Source organism: Sebastes umbrosus, chromosome 5, assembly GCF_015220745.1.
Source record: "Sebastes umbrosus isolate fSebUmb1 chromosome 5, fSebUmb1.pri, whole genome shotgun sequence".
NCBI lineage: Eukaryota > Metazoa > Chordata > Actinopteri > Perciformes > Sebastidae > Sebastes > Sebastes umbrosus.
In genome coordinates, this window is record NC_051273.1 from 27,719,805 (window position 1) to 27,729,084 (window position 9,280).

Here is a 9,280-nt window from a genome sequence, read left to right on the forward strand (position 1 = left end):
CTGCATTGTGTTATCTGAAACGGTAAAATTAGAACTTGGGTAATTACATCACCCTGGAGGATTTCTTTTCTTAGTAATTAAGTCTGAACAGTCCAACAGTTACATCACTGCTGTATCCTTTTGTCTATGTGTGGCCCATTGTGTGACAGCAGAGATGGGAGGGGGGGTCATACAGCAGTGATGTCATGGTTGGCAGGAAGCCTATGACAGAGAGGACAGAGAGTGACCACAACAGCAGGAGTTGTATAGAGCTCTGGTGCCCCCTATAGGCTGTTTTGTTTATCACGCTTGTAATCACAAACAACAGAACAGTTGAATATAATCACATTGATGGAGGTTTAATTAGAGTAGAAACATTCTTGTACAGTTTCAGTATCAAAAACTTTGATATAAAAACACGTTAATTATACACGTTAAAAGCATTTATATAAATCCCCGCCTGAGTTCACACAGACTAATCCAACATACAAACAATTCACTTGAATATTAACTTCCTCCCAGATTGAACCTGTATCACAAAGCAAGTTAAACTTAAGTCTGGCTCTCTTTTGAGCTACCTGGCTTCACTGAGCCGTACAAAGATAATCCTGGATATAATAACTAAAGCTGGAGAAGCTGATTAATAACTGGTTCGGTTTACTGATCCAGCCACAAGCGTGCTCACACACAATTAAGAGCCAATGACATGCAACATCATTAGAACCACGAGTGGAGTATTTAATGTGACGTGGGAAGAAACAGTGATACGCAATGGCAGCAAAAACTGCTGTGCTGTCAGATAAAATATTAAACACATTAAAAATCACACAATTAGAATGTGATACACTTAAAAACATGTTGCATTTATAATTTAAAGTACATGTGGATTTTTGTCCTGAAAATAATCATGTTATCCTGAGCTGCAGTGATGGAATAAGAGTGTAAAAGCATGACAGAAAAATTACTACAGTACAATAGGCAGCTATTAGCATCATTCATTAGAATAGTAAACTATCTTTCTGTTTACCTGGACACATGGTTGTGCAAGACATTGTTCTTCTATCTTTGACATAATTATCATGATATACTACGTTGGCCCCGAAAGGTCACGGTCGGATTTTTTTTCTTCTTCCCGGAACTACTTTTTCCGTGATCCTCAGAGAAAGGTCGAGCTCTGGCAGTTTGCAGCCACCGTGACCACAGCTGTAGCTGGCTACACCTGTCTGCTGTGGCTAGCTTTTACAGCCCCTGATTAATGAACAGCATCGTGAAGCCAGACGTGCATGCTTTGAACTCTGAGCTTCTATGAGATATATGACAGATGTGTTGCCAATATGTACACCACAGCAGCTCAAGATTAGCTTCAACACAAAGCTCAGCCGGCACCATGCAAATTCACTGCACAAACACAACGCCTGCATGTAGCTAGAGTTTGACCCATTAAAGAATAATGTGTCACAGCCGTAGACTGTATATAAAGATGGACGACATGACAGCTCCCCAAAAGTGAAGCCAAAACATCTCGATCGCCCCCTGGTGGCTGGTTGCAGTATAGGTCATAAACCCCGCCCCCTCCATGTTAGTGGATGGGACATGAGCCAAACTAAAAAGTCAAAGTACACGTCAAAGATGGTTTCTTTGGGAGGCGGGTGGCCTCGTAACTGCAACTAATACATCATTTATTATAATATGTCCATGCTCTATGCTACTTGCATAACTCAGGCTTCCTTTTTGTAATTTTTTGTGTAAAAATTATTGCAAAGTAACGCAAAACTAAAAGTGAGGGAACACAAAAGTAGTTAAGAAAAAAAATTCAAAGCATGATCTTTCAGGGGCTTCTTGGTATGCAAAACCTAGAAAAATGTCTATTACATGTCCCATTGTTGTAAACTCCGTACTTTTATCCACGTCAGGATCCAGTTGGAATGATGACTCCATATTTTCAGTGATCTGATTGGTCAGTGGGCGATCTGACGCTCCGAAGCCGTGCAGCATACAGTAGGTTTCCATGGTGATCTAATCCCGGTTAAAAGTGAGCCAGCTTCATGACACCAGAAACCCTCAGTCACATTAGTAACCCACTAATTTTATTTGTGATACAGACCCCCAGATGTCCATTCTTCTCTGGCCCGTCACACAGAGGTGGTCTCAGCCCTCAGCGGGCCTCTCTGTGGGTTGGCCCGGGCCTGCTGTTTTTCCACCTCTCTGCGTTTTCGCTCCTGCAGGTAGCCCCTCACTCTCCGGATCGTCTGGAAGGTGAGCACTGTGCCAGCTATGTACAGGATCGCCGTGATGAGTCCAAACAGAGCCACGGCTGCGTCCGCCCCGCCCACGTCACAGTTCATCCAGGTGTAGCCGCTCCGGGCGTACAGTCTCTCACGCTGCTGACACACATCTGTGGCGTTGACCCCGATGATAAAGTGGAGGTAAAGCCCCACGGCCACAACGTACACCACTGAACCCACCGCCTGGAACACCAGCGCTCCGTACAGAAGCTTCCGGGACATCAGGTGGGCCGGTTTATTCCCGGCGACCACAAACAGCAGCGAGAGGACCCCGAAGATCAGGCTGAAGGGGATGCCACCGTAGAGGCCCGGCGCCCTCATCTGGCTGTACTGCGCGTCCAGCTCTCGTGCCTTCTTCAGCTCGGTGCCCTGCAGGTTGAAGTTGGAGTTGATGTCGAAGCCACCCAGCCCGCCCATGGAGGACAAGCCTGATGACACCATGTGAGCTGCAATCAGGCAGATCAGGACCAGGGCGTTGGTCAGTATGGCGCAGATCAGCACGATGCCTGAAGGGAGTCGACACAGGAAACAGGTGATGAGTGAGATCATTAAATCAGATCGAGGTACAGTTTGTTGTCATTCTCTCCATATACAGTACTTAGTATACAGGGGAAAGAAACAGTGCTCCTTCAGCGCCACCATGTACAAAGTAAATATACTGTTTAATGATTGAAACAAGTGCAAAAAATTACTAAAATGTATTATTTATTGGTTTTAAAAAAATATTTGTTAAATAAAAATTGTATCAACATAACCTTTAATCTCAAAAAACATGTAAAAAATGAGCAAAAATGCCCATCACAAGTTCCCAGAGCATGTAGTGGTGTGTCTGATTAAAACCCAAATACTGTATATTACATTTACAATGATATGAAACAGAATAAAGTAACAAATCCTTACATTTGAAAAGCTGGAACCAAAACTTTTGCTTGATAAATGACTTAAACAATTAACTGATTATCAAAAGTGTTGTTTTTCTGTGGGTCAACTAATGTTATTAACATTCCTAGAGGATCAACTCTTTTGTTACATGAATGAAAATGGTCAGAAGCATGTGATTAATGTATTAGTCTCAGGTATCAGGTTATCAGCTTTCTCCTTCATCAAAGTTAATCTGCCAAAGTGTTAACTGTGAGAAAAAAGGAGGCCTGTAAACAGCAGAAAACCGGTCGGTCCAGTATTTATAGGAGGAACTACGGAGCTGCAATGTGACTGAAACCAAAGTCCGCCCTGTGACGCAGCAGCTTCTCTTAGAAGAGCTTTCATTTTATAGTCGACCCAGATACTGCCAGTCTGATCCTGATTTACCTCTCCTGGAGCAAATGTTGGTGCAAGTGGACCCCTGGTGCTCCACTCGAGGGACTTCCCGCACATGTTTGGGAGGGGAGTCGGCTTCTCTGGGGTAGTATGGGGGTCGAGAGGAGGAAGACCTGAAGCACAGAAACACATGCATGAGGAAGTTATCTCCCACTTCCACCTGGTATCATTGAGGAACTGATCCTTTTCCATGTCTTATTCTATTGGTAGTTTGTATTCCAGCATATTTTGGACTGGACTGTTATTTGTAATTAAGTGGTTTATTTATACTGGGAAATATTATATTCCTTAAGTAAAATGGTCAAAACCACTAAATGTTATAGCAATATTAAAAGGTAAAATTAGTAGTAAAGAGGCATAATATTTTCATTAGTTAAATAATCCCAAATTGCAGTGTTACAGCAGCCGGTACACATTAATCACAAAAACAAATGCGATAACAACATTCAATAAGGTAGGTGACTAATAAAAAGTCTTAAATAATTAAGATGCAATGAACTTATAGCATCAAAGAATAGTGGCTGAATTTATGATACGCTGTACAATAATGCAGTGGTTCCCAAATTGTTTTTCACATCAAGGACCTCTATAATCTGACACAAATTAGAGCACTATTTTGTCCCAGGATCCCCCATCTGATAGGATTTTTGCTTTTAGATGTTTTATAACAGAAAGTGTATGAATCCCATGCCTAAAATAACCATACATACTGCCATTGTATAACTTATATGGATGGAATTATAGTAAAATTAACTTATTCCCCGTATTTTGCTGGGGACCCCCCTGGAAACCTCTCAAGGACCCGTGGGGGTCCCCGGACCCCACTTTGAAAACCACTGTACAATAGTGGTGCTGGATGGAGTTTGTAGGTTAAAACAGACTTAACTTTACATTGATATAAATCAATGTGACTTCCTAGTTAAATAAAGGTTATACAGTATATATATATAGATAGATAGATAGATAGATAGATAGATAGATAGATAGATAGATAGATAGATAGATAAAGCCTATTTAAGCTATAATACTCTAGAGAATGACTCGTAGTATAGTATAGTAATTGTTAATTGTCATATTTTCATAATTGTATCCAGGTTTCTCTGTCTTTATGGACACATTTCTTATTTGAAACCATTTAAAAAAAGTACTGACACCCATTCATGTCTAAACTGTGGACAGATGTAGGATGAACTATAATATTACAGGTAAACCAGAGAATGTTGTGATGTTTACAGACAGACATTGAACGCACCTGTCCGGTGATGACCGTCTGTCATCCCGGGGAGAGTCCCGGTAGTGTCGGTGGTCTCCGTTCCTCTCCCGGTGGTCTCCGTTCCTCTCCCGGTGTCCCCGGTTTGAACGGGGCGGCTGGCTCATAACGTTACCTGCTGAACAACAAAACACAAAAAGATATTTTAATGAATATTATCTTGTCACTTGTAGAACGCCTGAGCGACAGTTGACGTCAGTTTACGTCAGGACGTCATAAACATCAAAACAAAGTAAACAGGGAGTGAATGAAGAGTATTTATAGTGAATAAAGAGTATTTATAGTGGAAATAATCAACCAAAAACACACTTTTCTTAACAAGGAAGCTTTCTAAACTTCATGTCAACAACAGTGGAGCCGTTTGCAGTTCCAGAGGTGTTAAAAACAAAGAGAGAAAACATGTCTCCGTCTCCTTTAAGATACTTTAGCATGTTTAATTAATTATCTTAACACATTTGACTAATGAAGTGCTAATTTAACACCGTGAACCATCAAAGACAAACTTACTGTGAATATGTGTCGATTAAAGCACTCTAAAGTCCGACTACAACGCCATGTTTGAATCACTCTCCAGTGTCCACAGGTAGAAACAGCTCCACCCTACCTGGAGGAGGAGGAGGAGGAGGAGGAGGAGGAAGAGGAGGAGGAGGAGGAGGAGGAGGGTTCAGGGTTCAGGTAGCTGGATGAGTCCTTTAGAAGTCCTTCAGTCACAGCTGGAGCTTCACAAATGAGTTTTTTTTTGGATGAAGTTGAATTCATTACTGTTGTGAATCAGCCGCTTTGTGTGCTGTCAGTCCCTCATCTGTGGAGCCAAAGAAGCCTCTGTCTCTACTCTGTTTTAGGGGGTGTTTGTCTGTCTGTCTGTCTGTTGTGGAGGAATGTTGTTGTTTATGTGCTTCTTTTATCAGCCAAGACATTTACATGCAGCTCCCTGAAGAGCCTCTTTGTGTGTTCACTCAACATTACAGGCCTATAGCCTACATCTCTCTGCTTGGAATCACACATTCCCAAGTTATAATCATACAATATGTAGGCTGCTCACACTGTTTATGGCTCATAAGTCACTGGCTTGCTGAAAACCAACTATGAGCTGCAAAGATTGCATGATTAGATAGATAGATAGATAGATAGATAGATAGATAGTAACTTTATTGATCCAGAGGGAAATTCAAGTTTCCAGCATCACACTTCCATAGTGCAAAACATGTTAGTAAAAAGGCAGTAAAAAAGTTAGTAGTGCAAAGTACAGAGTACAAAAAAATATATTAGATATAAAAATACAAGGAGATGAAGAAAACTGTTAAAACTGAATATAGTGCAGGGTAACAGCTGTGATACACGACTATTAAAAAAGTGAATATAGTGCAGAAGAGACTGTTAAAAATGAGTATAGGTCAGGGTAACTCCAGTAGCTTAGCCTAGTTTTGTTTTTCCACCTTATTAGACCTTTGATGCAATGTATTGAATTTGTATTATAAAACAAAAGTATAATCATGTCCACTAGGCAAGAGATGGTCATTACCCGTCTGAAAATAGGACATACAGGATTAAACCAAACCCTCCATAGAATAGGCAAGCACCCAACTGGACTATGCACACACTGTAATAAACCTGAAACAGTCAAGCATGTTCTTATAGAGTGCAACAAATATGACGAACAAAGAAGGAAATTGCTATCAGGAGTAGATGATGGAAATATTACAATGGGGAATATGCTAGGAAAGACATCTAAGGAAGTACACAATATTCTAATTAATTACTTAAGGGCAACAGGAATAATGGAGAGAATTTAATTATTAGTAGTATTATCATTTTTTATTTTAGTTATTATTATTATTATTAATAATAATAATAATAATAATAATAATAATAATAATAATAATAATAATAATAATAATAATAATATTTTTATTATATTATATTATATTTTATTTTATTTTATTTTAATTGTATTATTGTTTTATTGTTTTCCTGCCAATCTACTGCTCCACACTCCAGTCCACTAGGCGGCGGTAGTCAGAAACCAACGATGTTGCATCAGTGAAATCCTTCCGGGTTGTATCTCTGTAAACAATAACATGAGGGTAAAGCCAGCAGTGTAACCAGAGACGGTTAAATAACTTCTGTCTGACACACTAGTCGTCCTCTGTGTTTCAGTCATGTTGTTCCTCCGGACTGCGGCTCTCAGCCTCAGAGCTCTGGCCGCTCTGCGCTGCCTGCCCGCCGGCTACTCCGCCTCCAGAACCACCGCTACATACATCCAGGGCCAGAGCCCAGAACCACGGATCCGAGAGTACTTCTACTACATCGACCACCAAGGACAGGTGAGTGTTTAAACTGACACAAGACCAAACCTTCAGAACCATATTCATACAGTAGACTGTCCTGCTATCATGACATGTTGCTGTGTGATCCACTCACAGCTTTTCCTCGATGACACTAAAGTGAAGAACTTTGTCACCTGCTTCAAAGGTAAAAGATGAACACACAACAACCCAAATAAAGTGCTATAATTCAGCCAAATGCATCCTTAACTGGGATTTAGGAATATCCCCAAATTACCTCCACTTCATAGACTTTAACTGAAGTGTAAAACACTTGTATGTATTAAAGGGACTGTTTGTAAGATTCAGAAATGCTTGTTAACAGCGACCCCTGTGGCCGTTAAGTCAACGAAAGTCAGCGTCCTGTTGCTCGCGCTTGTGCTCGCTCTACATAGACATGAACGAGCATCGCTCAAAACAGTGAGGCGACACACGTCAGCTAAAACCACAATATCACTCTATATTTCACCTGCTTGGCAGTAATGTTAGCTGACCAGACGAAGGTCTCTCCATGAATCAATGCTGATCCTAGTGTTGGCTTTTCCTGCCTCAGCCTCCCGACCGCGGCCGGAGGGAACAGGGGAGACACCGGAGTTTTGGTCGGAGACGATAACGTTTCTCGCTGCGGAGCCCCGTCACTTCACAAGACAGGGAAACCTCTGTTGGTCTGGAGGAGCTGCAGCATTTATTTCTGCACAAACGTCCACTGTGCATTCACTAGATATTCTCAGAGCTAAACTAACTCTTCTGCAGTGTGGAGTGTGCGTGCATGTACGTAAGAGTGGAGCGAAATAGCCAGAACGAGCGTGGTGTGTGAGTGAAGGCAAGCAGGCAGCAGAGCAGAGTACAGCAGAGACTCCGGTCCTGGAGACCAAAGCTACGGTCTCCCCCACGTCCTCCGACCACGGCCAACAATGTTTAACCGACGGGCTTCACTAGATATAACTTAGTTAAAAGTTACAAACAGTCCCTTTAAACAATCAGTATACTATGTATAAATAAAATACCATGTCTGGATTAACATTCGATCCTCCCCATCTCTGCACATTATGTACAGTAATCCTAACCTGGAATATTAGAATTAGGAATAAAGGTATGCTGTTTGATAATGGGATAAAACTTAAATTTATTTAGGAATATGCACCATGTAATCACAATAGTCACTCAATTAAAACAGAAGTTGACACTCTCAAAAATCAAGGCTGTCAATATTCTTTATTTCGTTATTGTCAACAAATTCTAGCCACTGCCGATGCCTTCAATGTATTTCTGATCTGACTGATAACTCGTATTTTTCATTGCACGATCTCTCTGCTGCTGTATTGCTCAGTTATCCCTGTTTCTCTTTATTACCAGACAAAAAGTTCCTGGTCTTCTTCTTCACTCGGCTGCGTTCGAATCAGAGCGGTCGTTACGAGGAGGACTTCCCCTTCTTGTCCCCGTGTGGCAGGGAGAGGAACTTTGTGCGCTGCGATGACCGTCCCTTGGTCTTCACCCACCTGCTGCAGAGTCCCGTGGGGTCGCCAGGAGTCACGGGAGATGATCAGGAGCTGCTGTCGTACTGCGGCGGCGCGGAGAAGCTGTCCGCCCCGTTCCGCCCGGAGGCGCTGTACATGCATCCCGTCAGCGGACGAGTTTACCACCCCTGCTCAGAGCGCGAAGGGCGGGTCGGCCTGGTCAGGTCGGCTCTGGCCATCGAGCTCAGCCCATTCTTTGTTTATGCTTCGGAGGACGGACAATCAGGACAGCCTACGCATTTTCTCTGGGGTGGACAGAAGCACGTGCTGACCAATGAGCTCGCAGGATGCTTCCCCACTGTGGAGGAGAGCAGCGGGCAGCAGGATGAACTGGGATAATGACCAGAACTGGGCACCTTTTAGATTTTGAAATGCTGAAAAGCCATCAGCGCCCCATACTGGCAGTGGGGAAAGACGACCAAGTTCTCACAGTTGTGTGATTGTTACTGTTGAAGTCTGAGCTGATGTGTCTTCCTATCCTAATTTATATGAAGTGTGAGAAGTGGATTATCATATTCACTGATGATGCAGAGTGTTTTTGGCTTTTTTTGGCTTGAGACCCCTCAAACAAAGCATTGTCTCCCCTCA

The 9,280-nt window shown here is 42.3% G+C and overlaps 2 protein-coding genes across 3 annotated transcripts; one reads left to right on the plus strand and one right to left on the minus strand.

Moving 5' to 3' along the window:
• Positions 1 to 317: 317 nt before the first annotated feature.
• si:ch211-191a24.4 (uncharacterized protein LOC100150331 homolog) lies at positions 318 to 5,673 on the minus strand. 2 transcript variants are annotated; one of them, XM_037769817.1, is made up of 4 exons: positions 5,359 to 5,673; positions 4,834 to 4,969; positions 3,573 to 3,694; positions 318 to 2,770 (listed from the first exon to the last, which is right to left on the minus strand). In XM_037769817.1, the coding sequence occupies exons 2-4, from the start codon at positions 4,956 to 4,958 to the stop codon at positions 2,112 to 2,114; spliced, it is 906 nt and encodes a 301-aa protein (XP_037625745.1). In that variant the 5' UTR covers positions 4,959 to 4,969; positions 5,359 to 5,673; the 3' UTR covers positions 318 to 2,111. The 2 variants fall into 2 exon arrangements, with proteins under 2 accessions (XP_037625745.1, XP_037625744.1); XM_037769816.1 differs by having other exon boundaries at positions 4,834 to 4,966; positions 5,359 to 5,664.
• Positions 5,674 to 6,866: 1,193 nt separating this feature from the next.
• Positions 6,867 to 9,280, plus strand: c5h8orf82 (chromosome 5 C8orf82 homolog). The gene is made up of 3 exons (XM_037769176.1): positions 6,867 to 7,175; positions 7,275 to 7,323; positions 8,532 to 9,280. The coding sequence occupies exons 1-3, from the start codon at positions 7,011 to 7,013 to the stop codon at positions 9,029 to 9,031; spliced, it is 714 nt and encodes a 237-aa protein (XP_037625104.1). The 5' UTR covers positions 6,867 to 7,010; the 3' UTR covers positions 9,032 to 9,280.

Bases quoted from the DNA above. Each gene is read 5' to 3' on its own strand.
- c5h8orf82 (XM_037769176.1), top strand. From the start codon at position 7,011: ATGTTGTTCCTCCGGACTGCGGCTCTCAGCCTCAGAGCTCTGGCCGCT. The intron at 7,176-7,274 runs GTGAGTGTTTAA...ATCCACTCACAG, and splicing joins ACATCGACCACCAAGGACAG to CTTTTCCTCGATGACACTAA. The intron at 7,324-8,531 runs GTAAAAGATGAA...CTTTATTACCAG, and splicing joins CTTTGTCACCTGCTTCAAAG to ACAAAAAGTTCCTGGTCTTC.
- si:ch211-191a24.4 (XM_037769817.1), bottom strand. From the start codon at position 4,958: ATGAGCCAGCCGCCCCGTTCAAACCGGGGACACCGGGAGAGGAACGGA. The intron at 3,695-4,833 runs GTGCGTTCAATG...TCTGTGCTTCAG, and splicing joins AGACGGTCATCACCGGACAG to GTCTTCCTCCTCTCGACCCC. The intron at 2,771-3,572 runs GTAAATCAGGAT...GACTCCCTTCAG, and splicing joins CAACATTTGCTCCAGGAGAG to GCATCGTGCTGATCTGCGCC.